Source organism: Hyperoodon ampullatus (genome assembly GCF_949752795.1).
Source record: "Hyperoodon ampullatus genome assembly, chromosome: 9".
Taxonomy (NCBI): domain Eukaryota; kingdom Metazoa; phylum Chordata; class Mammalia; order Artiodactyla; family Ziphiidae; genus Hyperoodon; species Hyperoodon ampullatus.
Window position 1 is genome coordinate 8,283,218 of NC_136922.1, and position 19,924 is coordinate 8,303,141.

General features: G+C 37.2%; 1 protein-coding gene across 1 annotated transcript in view; it reads right to left on the reverse strand.

Moving 5' to 3' along the window:
• Positions 1–7,180: 7,180 nt before the first annotated feature.
• Positions 7,181–19,924, reverse strand: part of LOC307058220 (guanine nucleotide-binding protein G(i) subunit alpha-1) — a gene marked incomplete at its 3' end in the record, with an annotated part of 88,369 nt that continues 75,625 nt past the window's right edge. The window contains exons 7-8 of the mRNA XM_079711657.1: positions 19,633–19,786; positions 7,181–7,371 (exon numbers count right to left, since the gene is read on the reverse strand). Coding sequence (XP_079567783.1) covers positions 7,181–7,371; positions 19,633–19,786 — 345 coding nt within the window. The remainder of the gene's footprint in view (positions 7,372–19,632; positions 19,787–19,924) is intronic.

Below are 19,924 nucleotides of genomic sequence, written 5' to 3' on the forward strand. Positions count from 1 at the left end.
CTGCAAAAATTGGGGTACCAGATGAGGGTGAAATTTCCTTTCCAGGAGATAACATGTGACCTGGAACAAGGCAGAGGGAGCCCACTGTCCTCTGTCCCTGGAGAGTATTTCAATAGGTCCCTAGATGTGTGTTACGTTAGATGCCTGTCTCTCAGGTCCATGCTTTAAGATAAGCATAAAAGCCTCTTTCACAGAAAGTTTGGGTGCTTTTCAGTCGGCTGTCCCTGTGGATGGGCCCTGGCATGGGTGCGTCTGTGCTCCACCCTTCTGAGAAGTGTTTCTGTTTGCTATAATCTTGTGGGTCTCATGGATGTGAGCCCGCTAGCTTCAAAGCTAGATGTTTTGGGTGCTCCTCTCTGAGGTGCAGGCCTTAAAAGTTGGGGTGCCCAATGTGGGGTTCAAAGCCTTTGCTCGTCAGGGAGAAGCCTGGGGTTTTGAGTTCTCTTCTGATTGTGGGTTGCCATGCCATGGCTGGGTTTTATGACAAGATTGTGTCTCAGTTTCCTTTACCTGGTTCGATGTGGGGTTTTTTTCTCATTTGCCCAGTGTGTAGGAGTTGCTCAGCTAGTTTTTCCGGTTTTTTCCAGAAGAAATTTTTCCACATGGAGCTGTAAATTCAGTGCGTCCATGCGAGGCGGCAAGTTCAGGATCTTCCTATATTACCCTCTTGAACCAGGACCCAGGATTATTTCATTCAATGAAAATTAAAGACAGAATTGTTTAGAAGTAGCTTTGACTTCACTCATTTTTGATTTTCAGAAGTAAGGAAAAGGATTAAAGTCGAAATTACTGTGATATTTTCACAGAAAATAAAATTCAAGAGGGCATGACAGAAAATTCCAGGTAATATCCAGTCTTCAGTGGCTTATTTGTAAGACTAGCTTTACAACGAAATTGTACAAATATGTCAATTTAGTAAAAATTAACTGCAAAATTGTACACCTGTGTTGGAAAAGGAATTTCTTTGGTTTGGATTCTTAGGTTCTCGAGTCCCACTGCATGTACTTTCTTTCAGGTGAGGCACTATGCAATTCAGAAGGATATGGTACCTTCTTTTGCTAAAAGTGGCACTACCACCTGCTGAAATAGTAGTTAAAATCTGCTTTGACTTATCTTCTATGCATGGTTTGCTAAATACTAGCATCTCATTTTTAATCAGTTACAATGCATTCTTAATTTGAACAACTATCCCTTGGCAATGCTTCCATTCAGTTTGTTGGTATGGAGACCCAGGAAGATGGCCAGTAAATCAAAGAAGTTGAAAATATTTGACATTATATATGGTGCTCGAGATTTATAACATGGTAGGCCTGTCCCAGTTCAGGCCTCCTCAGCCCTGGCCTGCTAGATTGCAGCAGATTCCTGCCTGTGCATATTTGGGTGTTTCCGGACTTGATGAAATGTGTTTCATAACTTTTAAAGTAACTAAAAAATCCAAGTAAATAATAGAACACATCACAACAGACACCAAAGCAAGCAGTTATTGGTTAAGGGAAAAATGCCTAGGAAACAGGCCAATGGAGTTGTAAAATATAAAAGTTTTGATATAAAGCCATTTTAATTATTAAGATGGGGGTTTTCAGAAGCAAAAGAAAATTTCCCAAATTAACTTTAAAATAACATAAATCTCCCATATTTTTGGTTACATTAAATAACATCATAATAAATAACATAAATAATAAAAAAATAAAGATAACAGAAGTGTCCTGAAGTTAAGGAGATGCATTTTTTTTTCTTTTCACATTTTTCCAATATCATTATCAATGTGAGACACTCTGAAGTTTTAACTATAAAGATGAATTATGATAGTTATCTTGTTTGGAGACATATCATTCAAAGCTCATATCAACAGCTGCTGGTTAAGCACTGATTATGACTTTAAAGGCACCCCCAAATTAAATAGTTTTTATAGTCAAATAGCAATAATACTTACTGAATGTTTACCACGTGCCAGGCTCACTTCCAAGTACTTAACATGCATGTGAACTTAATATTAATGGTCTGATTATTTAATCTCTATTTTTTCAGATGATAAAAAGTAGGCCAAGAAAAATTAAATAACTTGCCCAGGTTTACCCAATTAATAAGAGATAGAGCCAGGGTTTGAACTCAGACTGAATGCCAGGGCCTAGGCCACCCCCACTACTTTCAACTTCTCTCTAAAATAACACATTAAGCAATGACAAGGCTAACATCTGTAATATAGATTACATTATTAAACTCCTTTACACAAGGCACCATGGGTGGTTCTGTAGATAATAAGTGATGTAAAAATGCCCATCACCGTTTGTCCCCTTAAGTGCCTTCAAATCTAATGGGTGTTGATAACATAAATAGCTTTGATACAAGATATAATAAGTATCATACATATTATTTGAAGTTTTATGTATTTTTATTGAGATATATTTGACATATAACATTATATTAGTTCATGTGTACAACATAATGATTTGCTATTTGTATATACGGCAGAATGGTCACAGTAAGTCTAGTTAACATCCATTACCATATAGTTACAATTTTTTTTTCTTGTGATGGATGAGAACTTTTAAAATTCACTCTTAGCAACTCCCAAATATGCTACCCAGTTATTAACTATAGTCACCATGCTGTATGTCATATGCCCATGACTTATTTCATAGCTGGAATTTTGTAGTTTTGACTTTCTTCACCCATTTTGCCCACCCACACACCACCTCTGGCAACTACCAATCTGTTCTCTGCACCTATGAGCTGAATTTTTTTTTTTTGATTCATATACAGGTGGTATCACACGATATTTTTTTCTGATTTATTTCACCTAGCATAATGTCCTCTTCAAGGTCCATCCATGTGGCTGAAAATGGCAAGATTTCATTTTGTTTTATGGCTGATATTCCTCTGCATATGTATCACGTTTTCTTTATCCATTCATTCATGGATAGACATTTAGGTTGTCTCCCTGTCTTGGTTATTGTAAGTAACGCTGCCATGAACATGAGGGTTCATGTCTTTTTAAGTCAGTGTTTTTACTTTCTTTGGATAAGTACCCAGAAGTACAATTTCTGAATCATATGGTACTTCTATTTTTAATATTTTGGGGAACCTTCATCCTGTTTTCCATAGTGACTGCCCCAATTTACATTCTCACCAATAGGGCACAAGGGTTCCTGTTTCACCACATCCTTACCAACACTTGTTACTTCTTGTCTTTTGAGAATAACCATTCTAACAGGTGTGAGGTGATAGCTCATTGTGGTTTTAGTTTGCAGTTCCCTGATACTTAGTGATGTTGGGCAACTTATTATGAACCTGTTGGCCATCTTTATGTCTTTTTTGGAAAAAATATCTTCATATTCTCAGGCCATTTTGTAATCAGGTTGTTTTTTTGCTATTGAGTTGTATGAGTATATTTTGGATATTAACTAACCCCACATAAGATATATGATTTGCAGTATTTTTCTCCCATTCCACAGGCTGCTTTTTCAGTTTGTTGATGGATTCCTTTGCTGTGCAGAAGCAGCTTCTCAGTTTGATGAGGTCCCACTTATTTTTGCTTTTATTGCCTTTGGTTTTGGTGTCAAATCTAAAAAATGATCACCAAGACCAATGTCAAGGAGCTTACTGCCTATGTTTTCTTCTAGGAGTTTTATGGTTTCAAGTCTTACATTCAAGCCCCTAATCCATTTTGGGTTTTATTTTTGTGTGTGGTGTAAGATAATGATCCAGTTTCATTCTTTTGCATGTGCCGTCCAGTTCTCCCAACACCATTTGTTGAAGAGACTGTCCTTTCCCCATTGTGTATTCTTGGTTCCTTTGCCATAAATTAATTGACCACATATGCCTGGGTTTATCTTTGGGCTCTCTATTCTGTTTCTCAGATCTATGTGTATGTTTTTATGCCAATACAACACTACTTTACTCTAGTTTTCTAATATAGTTTCAAATTATGGAGAATGATGTGTACAGCTTTGTTCTATCTTACGTGTATTTATTCTAAAAATATTATGATTCAGATAAACTCAGAAGGTGAGAATGGGAATGGTTAAAAGACTACTTAGCCATTTTCTGGAAATAAGGTAGCATTATTTGGAGTTCTCTGATAGGCATGAAGTCAGAAGTCATAGGTTTGAAACCTTGATCTTGCTCGTTCATTAACCTCTCTGAGCCTTTTTTGATGTATCTCACAGTTACTGCTGGCATTCAGTAAGAACATACACATTTTATAGTATGGATTTTCTTTTGGAAAAGATTGAAACTGAATGAATGAGATGAAGCATGAAAGTATTTTTTAGAAGGGTACTGAAATAGATGGAAGGGGATTTTAGAAACCAGAAGAGCTGTAGGAACTTTAGGAATGGGAACCAGGACTATGTGATTGGTTCAGCTGGGATGCTTGCCCAGTGATGGGGACAAGGAGTGGTCCAGGGAGGTGAGAACTGTGATTGGCAGCCCTATCAGAACCATTCAGTTCCCAGGAGGGCAGATTGAAGAACAGATGCCAGTTGATCTAAAAAAGAGACCACAAACAAAAGTGCTAAGAAATAAAAATAACATTAACAGACGTGAATGAACATTTCCCATGTTCCAGGCATTGTTTTAAGCATATTTCAGGTGGTATGTAGTACAATACTTGAAAGAAAGCCCAGGCTATACACAAAGTATTATTAGAATGTGAGGGAGAGAGAGGGGACGTAGTGAAGTGGACTCAGATGATGAAGAGCCTGGAACGGAAGGCTAAGTTAGATTTCACTTTACTGACAAGTCAGAGCCAATGCACAGAAAATAACACAGAGTTCTAGATTAGGATAAGTAACCTGGATTAAAGAAGGGAGAAACTGGAAGTGGGGAATGTAATAAGCCATTTTAAGTGGAAGTTAAGCAAAGACCTGAATTCAGTAGGTGGTAGTGGGAATGGAAAAGAGAAAACAAACAAAAAACACATGTGAGGCACTGGGAAAGTAGACTTGTGAGCAAATGGTGACTTACATGGCTGAAAAATTCCCCACTGAGGGATTAAATGAATGACGATGGTGCAATGGCAAAGTCAGAGGGTGAGAACTGGCTGACAGGGAAAATGATGAATTTGGTTTGCACATACTGAATTGGAGCAGGCAGTCACTCCTCAGAAGGGGATATCAAGCAGGCAATTACAAATGTGGCACCACATCTCATGAGGAAACTTGGGGCAGGGAAAACTCAAGCTTCTGGAGTAGATGAAATTGCAGAAGGACAACACAGAGACAGAAGAGATGAACACACAATAGACTGATACTTAAATGCTAATGCAAAACATGTATGAGGCAACAGGTTTGTAAAATTTTAAAAATTCAAATTTATTAGGTTTTATTAGTAACACAATTACACAGACTAAAGTTCAGGAATTCATCAATTATGGTCACCAATATGTGCTTCTTGTGGCATTTTAAACTTATTTCTCATGATTCAGATTGATTTACAGGATAGTTGAACTTCATACATAGCTTCATAATATGACTACAACAGGTCTTCCATCCATAAAATTAATGAAAACATATCTTTCATGAAAGGCACATAAAGAATCTAAACTAACACATTTGAAGAATTTTGTTAAGAAATTTTTGAATTTCTCTACATTACAAAGAAGAAAAACAAATCCCTAAAATGAAACGGTTATACACACACACGTGCGCGCGCACACACACACACAACCACAAAGAGACTTCAACAAAATGACAGCACACAACTAAATTTAGAAACTACTTACCCATGAAGCTTACTGAAAGACTAACTTTTTCAAGGTGAGTAAAAAAGAGAAGTAGGGTATGGAATGCTGTTCACTTTGCTGAAACGAGGTCATAGAGACACACCATGAATAATTAAAAATGACTATCAAAATTCAGTATCTAGCAGAAATGTAACACTGACTTGAGGATACACACAATCACTGACTTAATTAAATACTGTTACTCATTTTCTAAGTGTAATTGCCCATTTCATTCTCAGAAATAATAGCACAGTTTAAAAAGAAATAATACAAACTCAAGCAAGTGGAGTAAATCTGAATAATCTAAGGGAAAAAATTAATTTTAACAGCGTGATAATTAAATTTGAAACTAGTTACTTACATATATGAATTTAAAGCTTGCATTTTATCATCAGCAGAATAGTCAAAGATCTTTCTTGTTATCTTCTAAACAAGGAGCTATCATGTATAAGTAGGTACAAGGGATTTCCCAAAGGAAATACGCAAATGAATGTCTCAAAATTCATTATGCTAACTTATTTTTTACCCACAAAAATGCTCTCACACCCACCTAAACTTAGTTATAAATAAAAATGTAGTTATTTAAAGTGTATAAAAATCTGGCATCACCTTTAAGGCAATGCATGAATACCATCCAAATATTAAAATTCAAAGTGAAAACAAACCAACCGAATAAAAATTAAGAATTTATAATAAGTCTGTAAGTATATCCTCAAAAATCTGAAATTTGTTTTCAAACCAAATCTAATGTAGAATCAGATTAGCATGCATTCTTAAAAGAAAAAGTGAAATGCATACAATGTTTAACTGATCCAAAGGCAGGTATACTCATCCACTTCAAGAACGTTTCAATAAAACACATTAAATTTAAAGAACAAATCATGTTATTAAAACAGTCTGTGCAATGTTTGTACAAATAACATTTTTATGATTACAAGTATACATATAATCAAGACAAGGGCTGCAATGTGTCCTAATATTAATTACTGTACTTAAAAATTTACAGGACATGAACATAAATAAAGCTGTTTAAAACTGGCAAACATAATAGTCTGTCACTCAGTACAAAGTACTTAATATTTCTGTTATTTCCCAAGCCATCACGCTAAAATCATAAGTTGCCACTCTTAATACCTAAAAGTAATGTGGAAAACTAAAGTTATAAATACATGTATACATACATTTGCATATTTACACTTACACAGAAGTCAGCAATACACTAGAGTCCAGCTTTAACACTGCCCTTAGTTTCACACTGCAGGACCACCTCTCCCATTTAAGAAAGGACTTTCCATTACTTCCAGTTAAAAAAAAAACAAAAAAACAATTTTGGTCAGGTCCCAGATGCATTTCCCATATACTACATTCTGTGTTGCTGCAAGACTCTAGTGTAGAGAGATCCACATATAAGTACTCATTTGGTTTGAAAATGCATTTTACCATTTACTGCAAAACTCAGAAGAGACCACAATCTTTTAGATTATTTTTTATGATGACATCTGTTACAGCATCAAAGACAAACTGCACATTCTTGGTATCTGTGGCGCATGTGAAGTGGGTGTATATTTCCTTCGTGTCCTTCCTTTTATTGAGGTCTTCAAACTGACACTGAATATATGCAGCTGCCTCTTCATATGTGTTCGAGCCTGATATGGGAAAAGGAAAGAAACATAAGGCGAAGTTAAAATGAGTACACCACTAAGCAACATGGACCTTAAAATACTGAAATCAGTTTCTTATGTGTAAAATATGTGGACTCTATAATCGTCTTTGCCCTCAAGAATAAGATAAACTATTTCTTCTAAGTGAAAAATACCCAATGTTAATCACCCTGTAATGACTATAAGTTACCCTTGGGGGAAAAAAAAAAAGCACGGTATTCCACGTTCCCCATGATCTTTGTTCCTGCCTCAATCCCCAATTGTCAGAGTCCCTTTTCTTCTAACCCCTTATACTCTACATCCTAACACGGAAACACTCAGTTTCCTGATGGTGGCAGCACACTATTTCACTTCTAGCCTAGTGGCTGGATCAAGAAATGTTGGCCGATGCTGATCGGTATTTTTTATTCCCCTTCCTATATATACATTAATTAGCATTTCTCAGTTTTTGTATTCAAAAACTGTACAAGGGTCTACACTGTGGTTTATGCCTATGAAAAAAAGTGAATGACACACTTCTGCTTTCAGGTGATTGACTGAAGACTCCTGAGTACAACACTTTGATACTTGGCAGGATCTAAAGATAACCACACATACTCTGTGACCCAAGAGTTCAGTTTTCCAGGTGTGTCCTTGACAGAACTATATACATACGTTCACCAGAAGACATATAAAGACTGTTAACAGCAGAACTTCTACTTTAGGAAACAACCCAAAAGTTCATTAACTGTAGACTGGCTAATAAATCTTGGTATATATTCATACAATGAGCTGCCATAGAGAAATGAGAATAAAAGGACTACTGCTACACACAATACTATAGATGAGCTTCACAAACAAATACTGTTGAACAAATGAAGGCAGACACAAAACAGTATATGCTGTAAACAACTGATGTTTAGAAAACAAGTTTGGAAACAATCAAAATTAATCGATGAAGACAGAAGTCATAATAGTGGTTACTTTGTGTGAGTAGGTGGGTGCATGGAAGTTGATCAGTTAAGACTGGGAGGGGCATGACAGGGTTTCTGGGGACCTGGAAATGTTCTATTTCTTGACCTGAATGGTGCATATATCAGTGTTTTCACTTTTTAAAATTCAGTGTTTCACATTTGTGCTAAGTATGTATCTATATACTGTATCTATATAGTTTATATATGTATACATATGATACATATACATATGAATACATAGTTTATATATGTATACATATGATACATATGATACCTAAAATGTTCCTTTGAAAAAGAACTGTTAATTCTGTCTCTTGCAGTAATAACACAAAATTATATGCCTGGACTTCAAGGTCCTCTGTCACCCCGCCTGCTTGGTAAAGCCATTCTAAGACCCTCTGTTCCACATGTGAGGCTCACTCCGTGTCAGGAGGAAACCTGTATTCAAAGGACCACCTGTGTTACTGCAGTGCTTCCCCTCCCCTGTGCTTCGCCAGCTGTTTTCATAGCTTGGCTACTCTAAGTAATGCTGCAGTGAACAGAGAGGTGTGTGTATCTTTTCCAGAAAGTGTTTTCATTTTCTTCAAATAAATACCCAGAAGTGGAACTGCTAAATCATATGGTAGTTCTATTTTTTAATTTATTGAGGAATCTCCATATTGTTTTCCATAATGGCTGCACCAATTTACATTCCCAGCAATAGGGTACAAGGGTTCCCGTTTTTCTACGTCTTTACCAACGTTTGGCATTTCTTTTCTTTAGGATACTGGCCACTCTAATGGGTGTGAGGTGATAGCTCATTGTGGTTTTGATTTGCATTTCCCTGATTGGTAGTGATGTTGAGTACCTTTTCACGGACATGTCGGCCACTGGTATGTCTTCTTTGGAAAAATATCTATTCAGATCCTCTGCCCATTTTAATAGTGAAATTGTGTTTTTGTTACTGACTTGTATGAGTTCTTTATACAGCTGGCCCTCTGTATCTGTGGGTTTATAACCAGCAAATATGGAGGACCAACTGTATTATGCCATTTTATGTAAGGGACTTGAGCATCCATAGATTTTGGTATCTATGGCAGGTTCTGAAACCAATCTCCCAAGGATACTGAGGAATGACTGTACATTTTGGATATTAACCCCTTATCAGATAAATGTTTTGCAAATATTTTCTCCCATTCCTTAGGCTGCATTTTTATTTTGTTGATGGTTTCCTTTGCTGTGCAGAAGCTTTTTAGTTTGATGATATCACCCAACTTGCTTCTTTTTGCTTTTGTTGCCTTCGCTTTTGGTGTCAAACTTAAAAAAAAATCACGACTATCAAGCTTACTGCCTGTGTTTTCTTCTAGGAGTTTTATGGTTTCAGGTCTTACGTTCAAGGGTTTGAGGTCTCACGTTCGAGTCTTTAATCTGTTTGGGTTTATTTTTGTGTATGGTGGAGAAAGCAGTCCAGTTTCATTCTTTAGCATGTGGCTGTCCAGTGTTCCTAACACTGTTTACTGAAGAGACTTCTTTCCCCGTTGTATATTCTTGGGTCATCTGTCATAAATTACTTGACCATGTATACATGGGTTTACTTCTAGGCTCTCTATTCTGTTCCTCAGATCTATGTGTCTGTTTTTTATGCCAATACCACTGTTTTCATTACTGTAGCTGTGTAATATAGTTGGAAATCAGGGTGCATAGTGCCTCCAGCTTTGTTCTTCTTTCTCAAGATTGCTTTAGCTTTTGGAGTCTTTTGTGATTCAGAATTTTAGGACTATTCTCTTTCTGTGAAAAATGCCATTAGAACTTTGAAAGGGATTGCACTGACTCTGTTAGACAACTTTAGGTAGTACGGACCTTTTTAACAATACTTATATTCCTCCAATCCATGGGCATGGAATATCTTTCCATTTATGTGTATCTTCAATTTCTTTCAATCTATGTTTTAGTTTTCAGTGTACAGGCCTTTCCTCTCCTTGGTTAAATTTATTCCTAGAAATTTTGTTCTTTTAATGCAACTGTAAATCTGTTTCAGTTTTTCTTATAGTTCATTACTAGTGTTACAGATTTTTGTATACTGATTTTGTATTCTGCAACTTTACTAAATTCACTGATTATGCGTTTTTTGTGAATCTGAGATTTTCTATGTATAATACCATGTCTTGTGCAAATAGTGACAGTTTTACTTCTTGCTTTCTGATTTGGATGCATTTTCTTTTTCTTGCTTAAACTGCAGTGGTAGGACTTGTAAATACTATGTTGAATGAAAGTGGTGAGACTGGGAAACCTTGTCTTATTCCCTATCTTAGAGGAAAAGCTTTCAACTTTTTACTGTTGAGTGTGATATCAGCTATAGGCCTTTATTATATTGAAGTACATTCCCTCTGTACCCATTTTGTTGAGTTTTTATCCTACATGGATGTTGAATTTTGTCAAATGCTTTTTTTTTTTGCATTTGTTGAGATGATCATCTGATTTTTATCCTTCATTTTGTTTTGCAGACAGTGAACTATATGCTTGCATCCTCGGAATAAATCTCACATAGTTGTGGTGTAATGATCCTTTTAATGTATTGCTGAATTCAGTTTGCTAATATTTTGTTGAAGATTTTTGCATTTATGTTTATCAGGGATATTGGCCTGTAATTTTCTTTTCTTGTGGCATACTTGCCTGGTTTTGGTAACAGGGTAATGGTGGCCTGGTAAAATGAGTTATGGAAAAGGAGAGAATGCTTCCAATTTTGGGAGAGTTTAAGAAGGACTGCTAACAACTAATTCCTCTGTGTTTGGTAGAATTCACCAGTAAAGCCATCTGGTTATGAACTTTGTTTATTGGGAGGTTTTTGATTACTGATTCAATCTCCTTACTAACATAGGCTGTTCAGATTTTCTATTTCTTCATGATTCAGACTTGGTAGCTTGTATGTTTCTATGAATTTTTCCATTTTCTCTAAGTTGTCAAAATAAGTTTAAATTTTATCTCTTAAGTTGTTAGCAGACAACCATATACTCTACAAATCAAATTTAAAGTTATTAAATCATAATAAGGTTGGTACTCTGAAATTCTAAAGCAATAAACGTCTTCTTGACTCACAGAAGCTAATACAACCTCTAAATTAAAAACATGTTTTGAGAAAACAGCTTGCCCTGAGTGCATGGCTCAATGTGCTGTATCTATTCTGGGTAGCTAGTTAGATTATTGAATCCCTAGAACTACAAGACACATTCCTCAACTTGGTTAGGGGGAAGGTGACAGATATTTTCTAACGTGATAGAACTGTCTTGAATAAAGGTTAAGTACAGATGATAATCTGGTTCAATACTGGAGAACTGGGTGCCTAGTGATATAATTCAAAGGGAGATAAAGGAGATTTGAATAAAAAAAAATAACGTGAATTCAGCTGGAGTCTCAAGTGCTAAAAAACATGGATAGATTCAACAAGCAGTTGGAAATGCAAGCCTGAGTCTCAGCAGAGAAATTAGAGTTGACAACTGAATTTATCATGCTGAGAATAAACATGACTATGAAAGAATGGAGTGCTAGAGGATTATAAGACTGCAGATGGAATCTGGTGAAATGCCAAAATGTAAATAGATAAAAAGAGGAGAAGACAGGAGCAGAGAGATGTAGGGGATAAACCAAGTGAGTAGTTTGGAGGCTACAATGGGTTCTCCTATAGCAAACATAGCCACAGGGATTAAGAGTTGAGGGTGCGACAAGAGGTGACAGCATCAATACTTAGCGTGTGCAATGAACTTTTTAATTATAGTCTTAACACTGGGACTATGAAAGAATTATGTAATACTCTCTTTGCTCAAAAAGCCTGAGATCAGTGATTCTTATTAACTTGACAACATACGAGAAACATTTTGAACACAACGCATACCTGGGAAAAAAAGAGCTAACAACCATCTTCTTGGCTGCTCTAAAAATCCCTGTAAGTATGTAATATTTGAGGATTCATTTGGGTCCTCTGGTAATGTTAGCACAAAAGGGGTACTTCACAATAGAAAATGACAAAGATGAACTGAAAGAGGAAAGTAAAGGCCAAACGGAGCCACCTTGATTCTGGGTAACTTCAATCTTGGAATTAGAACTATAAATAATTTTATTCCTAACAAAGCACTAAGAATGTTTCTGAATAAGGTGACTTAGGACACTGACTTTCAAAAAGAAAACAAAACTTTTAAAATAAGTTAATTCTGTGCAATTATTTCAAGGTATAACTTTGCGATACATGAAAAGGGCTGTAGGAATGAGCAGGAGGATCATACTGATTGGAGACCCTCCTGCTCTGCCTCCATTGAAAATATATAATTAAATGTATTCTGGTTGTTAATGTCCTGGATGCAGGAGTGCAACAGACGTGGGTCTGGATTTGGACTCTATTGCTTCATTAAATCACAGTGCTCTCACCTACATAAGTGGGATGTAAAAGCACTGATATCATATGGTTGTTTTAACACTGCCTGCAAAAAGGCAGTGAATACTCACTGTACAATCTACTGAATACAAAATTGACACATTTTGTTTATAATGAAACAAATTCTTGAGACTTGGGCAGCAGTGGGGGAAGCCGGATTCCATGACAGCAACAGCAGGGATCATGGCAAGAATCACGGCTTGAAGGCTGCCCCGGGTGGTCTCATCTTCCTGCAGCTTGTAGGCCCTCAGGCTTAGTGGAGCTGTTAACAGAGGCAGCGGTCACCCAGAGCAGCAAGAGTAGCACCAGCAAGCACTACACTCAGCATTGCAGCATCAAGATGCCATATGTCTCCGTGTGGCTGACAGGGACTTGGTGCCTGGGCCTGGAGTCAGGCCTGAGCTGCTGAGGTGGGAGAGCTGAGTTCAGGACATTGGACCACAGAGACATCCTGGCCCCATGTAATACATCAATCAGCGAGAGGTCTCCCAGAGATCTCTGTCTCAACGCTAAGACCCACCTCCACCCAACAGCCAGCAAGCCAGAGATCTCCATCTCAACTCCACCCAACGGCCAGCAAGTTCCAGCACTGGATGACCCATGCCAATCAACTAGCAAGACAGGAACACAACCCCACCTGTTAGCAGACAGGCTGCCTGAAATCTACTAAGTTCACAGATACCCCCAAACACACCACCGTACACTGCCCCTCCCACCAGAACACAGGCACTAGTCCCCTCCACCAGGAAGCCTACACAACCCACTGAACCAACCTTACCCAGTGGGGGGCAAACACCAAAAACAATGGGAACTATGAACCTGCAGCCTGCGAAAAGGAGACCCCAAACACAGTAAGATAAGCAAAATGAGAAGACAGAGAAACACACAGCAGATGAAGCAGCAAGGTAAAAACCCACCAGACCAAACAAATGAATTCGGAGTAATGATAGTAAAGATGATCCAAAATCTTGGAAATAGAATGGAGAAAATACAAGAAACATTTAACAAGGATCTAGAGGAACTAAAGAGCAAACAAACAGTGATGAACAACACAATTACTGAAATTAAAAATACTCCAGAAGGAATCAATAGCAGAATAATTGAGGCAGAAGAACAGATAAGTGACCTGGAAGATAACATAGTGGAAGTAACTACTGCAGAGCAGAATAAATAAGAATGAAGAGAATTGAGGACAGTCTCAGAGACCTCTGGGACAACATTAAATGCACCAACATTCGAATTACAGGGGTCCCAGAAGAAGAGAAAAAGAAAGGGTCTGAGAAAATATTTGAAGAGATGGTATTCGAAAACCCTAACATGGGAAAGGAAATAGTCAATCAAGTCCAGGAAGCACAGAGAGTCCCATACAGGATAAATCCAAGTAGAAACAGGCCAAGACACATATTAATCAAACTATAAAAAATTAAATACAAAGAAAGAATATTGAAAGCAGCAAGGGAAAAGCAACAAATAACATACAAAGGAATTCCCATAAGGTTAACAGCTGATCTTTCAGCAGAAACTCTGCAAGCCAGAAGGGAGTGTCAAGACATATTTAAAGTGATGAAAGGGAAAAGCCTACAACCAAGATTACTCTAGCCAGCAAGGATCTCATTCAGATTCAATGGAGAAATTAAAACCTTTAAAGACAAGCAAAAGCTAAGAGAATTCAGCACAACCAAATCAGCTTTAAAACAAATGCTAAAGGAACTTCTCTAGGCAGGAAACACAAGAGAAGGAAAACATGTACAATAACAAACCCAAAACAAATAAGAAAATGCTAATAGGAACATACATATCGATAATTACCTTAAATGTAAGCAGATTAAATGCTCCAACCAAAAGGCATAGACTGACTGGATACAAAAACAAGACCCGTATATATGTTGTCTACAAGAGACCCACTTCAGACCTAGGGATACATACAGACTGAAAGTGAGGGGATGGAAAAAGATATTCCACACAAATGGAAATCAAAAGAAAGCTGGAGTAGCAATTGTCATATCAGACAAAAAAGACTATAAAACAAAGACTATTACAAGAGACAAAGAAGGACACTACATAATGGTCAAGGGATCAATCCAAGAAGATACAACAATGGTAAATATTTATGCACCCAACACAGGAGCACCTCAATACATAAGGCAAATGCTAACAGCTATAAGAGGAACTCGACAGTAACACAATCATAGTAGGGGGCTTCAACACCCCACTTTCACCAATGGCCAGATCATCCAAAATGAAAATAAATAAGGAAACAAGCTTTAAATGACACATTAAACAAGATGGACTTAATTGATATTTCTAGGACATTCCATCCAAAAACAGAACACATTTTCTTCTCAAGTGCTCATGGAACATTCTCCAGGATAGATCATACCCTGGGTCACAAATCAAGCCTTGGTAAATTTAAGAAAATTGAAATCGTATCAAGTATCTTTTCCAACCACAATGCTATGAGACGAGATATCAATTACAGGAAAAAATCGGTAAAAAATACAAATACGTGGAGGCTAAACAGTACACTACTAAATAACCAAGAGATCACTGAAATCAAAAAACACCTAGAGGGCTTCCCTGGTGGCGCAGTGGTTGAGAGTCCGCCTGCCGGTGTAGGGGACACGGGTTCGTGCCCCGGTCCGGCAGAATCCCACATGCCGCGGAGCGGCTGGGCCCGTGAGCCATGGCCGCTGAGCCTGCGCGTCCGGAGCCTGTGCTCCGCAATGGGAGGGGCCGCAGCAGTGAGAAGCCCGAGTACCACAAAACAAACAAACACCTAGAAACAAATGGCAATGAGAACATGACGACCCAAAACCTATGGGATGCAGCAAAAGCAGTTCTAAGAGACAAGTTTATAGCAATACAACCCTACTTCAAGAAACAATAAACATCTCAAATAAACAACCTAACCTTATACCTAAAGCAACTAGAGAAAGAAGAACCAAAAAACCCCAAAGTTAGCAGAAGGAAAGAAATCATAAAGATCAGATTTAAATGAAAAAGAAATGAAACAGAAAGATCAATAAAACTAAAAGCTGGTTCTTTGAGAAGATAAACAAAACTGATAAACCATTAGCCAGACTCATCAAGAAAAAAAGGGAGAAGACTCAAATCAATAGAATTAGAAATGAAAAAGGAGAAGTAACAACTGACACTGCAGAAATACAAAGGATCATGAGAGATTACTACAGGCAACTATATGCCAATAAAAGAGGCAACCTAGAAGAAATGGACACATTCTTAGAAGGGCACAACCTTCTGAGACAACCAGAAAGAAATAGAAAATAAAAACAGACCAATCACAAGCACTGAAATTGAAACTGTGATTAAAAATCTTCCAACAAACAAAAGCCCAGGATCAGATGGCTTCACAGGTAAATTCTAACAAACATTTAGAGAAGAGCTAACACCTATCCTCTCAAACTCTTCCAAAATATAGCAAAGGGAGGAACACTCCCAAACTCATTCTATGAGGCCACCATCACACTCATACCAAAGCCAGACAAAGGTGTCATGAAAAAAGAAAACTACAGGCCAATATCACTGATGAACATAGATGCAAAAATCCTCAACAAAATACTAGCAAACAGAATCCAGAAGCACATTAAAAGGATCATACACCATGATCAAGTGGGATTTATCCCAGAGATGCAAGGATTCTTCAATATACACAAGTCAATCAATGTGATACACCATATTAACAAATTTAAGGGGAAAAACTGTATGATAATCTCAATAGATGCAGAAAATGCTTGCAACAAAATTCAACACAAATCTATGATAAAAAGTCTCCAGAAAGTAGGCATAGTGGGAACCTACCTCAACATAATAAAAGCCATATATGACAAACCCACAGCCAACATCGTTCTCAATGGTAAAAAACTGAAACCATTTCCTCTAAGATCAGAAACAAGACAAGGTTGCCCACTCTCACCACTCTTATTCAACATAGTTTTGGAAGTTTTAGCCACAGCAATCAGAGAAGAAAAAGAAATAAAAGGAATCCAGATCGGAAAAGAAGAAGTAAAACTGTCACTGTTTGCAGATGACATGATACTATACATAGAGAATCCTAAAGATGCTACCAGAAAGCTACTAGAGCTAAGCAATGAATTTGGTAAAGTAGCAGGATACAAAATTAATGCACAGAAATCTCTTGCATGCCTATACACTAATGATGAAACATCTGAAAGTGAAATTAAGGAAACACTCCCATTTACCACTGCAACAAAAAGAATAAAATACCTAGGAATAAATCTACCTAAGGAGAAAAAAGACCTGTATGCAGAAAATTATAAGACACTGATGAAAGAAATTAAAGATGATACAAACAGACAGAGAGATATGAGAGATATACCATATTCTTGGATTGGAAGAATCAACACTGTGAAAATGACTACACTACCCAAAGCAATCTACAGATTCAGTGCAATCCCTATCAAACTACCAATCGCATTATTCACAGAAGTAGAACAAAAAACTGCACAATTTGTATGGAAACACAAAAGATCCCAAAAAAACCCTTACCTAAATGTAAGGCTAGACACTATAAAACTCTTAGAGGAAAGCATAGACAGAACCCTCTATGACATAAATCACAGCAAGATCCTTTTTGACCCACCTCCTAGAGAAATGGAAATAAAAACAAAAATAAACAAATGGGACCTAATGAAACTTCAAAGCTTTTGCACAGCAAAGGAAACCATAAACAAGATGAAAAGACAACCCTCAGAATGGGAGAAAATATTTGCAAACGAAGCAACTGGCAAAGGATTAATCTCCAAAATATACAAGCAGCTCAATATCAAAAAAACAAACAACCCAATCCAAAAATGGGCAGAAGACCTAAATAGACATTTCTCCAAAGAAAATATACAGATTGCCAACAAACACATGAAAGGATGCTCAACATCACTAATCATTAGAGAAACGCAAATCAAAACTACAATGAGGTATCACCTCACCCCAGTCAGAATGGCCATCATCAAAAAATCTACAAACAATAAATGCTGGAGAGGGTGTGGAGAAAAGGGAACCCTTTTGCACTGTTGGTGGGAATGTAAACTGATACAGCCACTATGGAGAACAGTATGGAGGTTCCTTAAAAAACTAAAAATAGGACTACCATACGACTCAGCAATCCCACTACTGGGCACATACCCTAAGAAAACCATAATTCAAAAAGAATCATGTACCACAATGTTCACTGTGGCTCTACTTACAATAACCAAGACATGGAAGCAACCTAAGTGTCCATCGACAGATGAATGGATAAAGAAGATGTGGTACATATATACAATGGAATATTACTCAGCCATAAAAAGAAATGGAAGTGAGTTATCTGTAATGAGGTGGATGGACCTAGAGTCTGTCATACAGAGTGAAGTAAGTCAGAAAGTGAAATACAAATATTGTATGCTAACACATATATATGGAATCTAAAAAACAAAACAGAAAAAAAGTGGTTTTGAAGAACCTGGGGACAGGACAGGAATAAAGATGCAGATGTAGAGAATGGACTAGAGGACACAGGGAGGGGGAGGGGTAAGCTGGGACGAAGTGAGAGAGAGGCAGGGACTTATATACACTACCAGATGTAAAACAGATAGCTAGTGGGAAGCAGCTGCATAGCACAGGGAGATCAGCTTGGTGCTTTGTGTCCACCTAGTGGGGTGGGATAGGGAGGGTGGGAGGGAGGGAGACACAAGAGGGAGGAAATATGGGGATATATGTATACATATAACTGATTCACTTTGTTATACAGCAGCAACTAACACAACATTGTAAAGCAATTATACTCCAATAAGGATGTTAAAAAAATAATGCAATAAATGTAATATTTCACTTTCACATTTTTCAACCAAAAAAAATTCTTGAGACCTTTTTTTTTTTTAACAGTGAGGATGGAGTGAGGGTAACTTGTATCAATTAGCTAAATTAACCAAGCTTCATAATGTTTAGATTTAGAGATCAGATAAACTATTGGTAGTCAAACTTTTTTTTTTAGGCAACGAACTTTCTTCATTAAAATAAAATAAAGCCTTATTCAGAAACCCAATATGCAAAACAGATGAAAGCTAAATTACTCTGCCTTAGGGAGGGAGAAGTTGAGTGTGGAGGGGGTCAGGGGGTGGGGGGTGAGTATCACTGTTCCTTGCACCCACTTTCAATAGCAGCCAGGGAAGTGTTCCAAGGAACTAAACTTAACCAATGTTTTAGCTCAACTTCTGATTTCACAGATGGGGTAGTGAGACCCCATTAACTGCTTTGTTCAAGATCAAAGAGATAATTATGGAAAAGCCAGGACTGCATCTCAGGTCTCCTTTTCTCGCTACAGACCATTTTACACAGTAGTAAAATTAAAGTACCACTAACAGTCTCATTACCAAAGCCTGGATTTCTTGTGAAACCTTCCCTGACTCCCCTGAGGAGTTAGCTAACTCACGGACTCCTTTCTAATTTTTTCCCCCTTCCAATTACTATCCATATTCCTTTGTACTCGCGTGCTGCACTGTTGTTTAGGAGTACCTCTGTCTTTGACATTAAAAGTCAGTGACCAGACACACATTTTATTTATTGTGCATCACACAATACCTGACATAAGATCTGTTAACTGGATGAACCAATCAATATCGTAAGTTTACAAAGACTTGGAGTCATCATAGAAAATTATCAAACAGCTTTTCCCTAAAATGAATGTTATTTTCAATCACCTCACCCACAACTCAAGGAACTACTTGTGCTTGAATGCAGTTTGATAAATAATTTCTCTTAAAGGTTAAGAATTACTAGGCCAAAAGATTCAAATCAACAACTGAAATCTTGCCTTAGGGGAACGTTCACTTAGAAATATACGAGCTGACAAGTTATCTACAGACAGTAAAATACCTGCATATTCTGGATAGCATATAGTGAGAGGGCTCTTTTTGATTTTTTCTTCGAAGAGATCCTTCTTGTTTAGAAAAAGTATAATAGATGTATCTGTAAACCATTTGTTGTTACATATGCTGTCGAACAACTTCATGCTTTCATGCATTCGGTTCTGTAATAGAATACAGCCAGTTTGTCATAATGGCAAGGATTTTGAGAAATATTACTTTTAAAAAATGAGCATGGAAAAAAAAAGTATGGTAATACAATAGAACTTAGCTGAAAAATAGGTAACGTCCCACAAAAACAT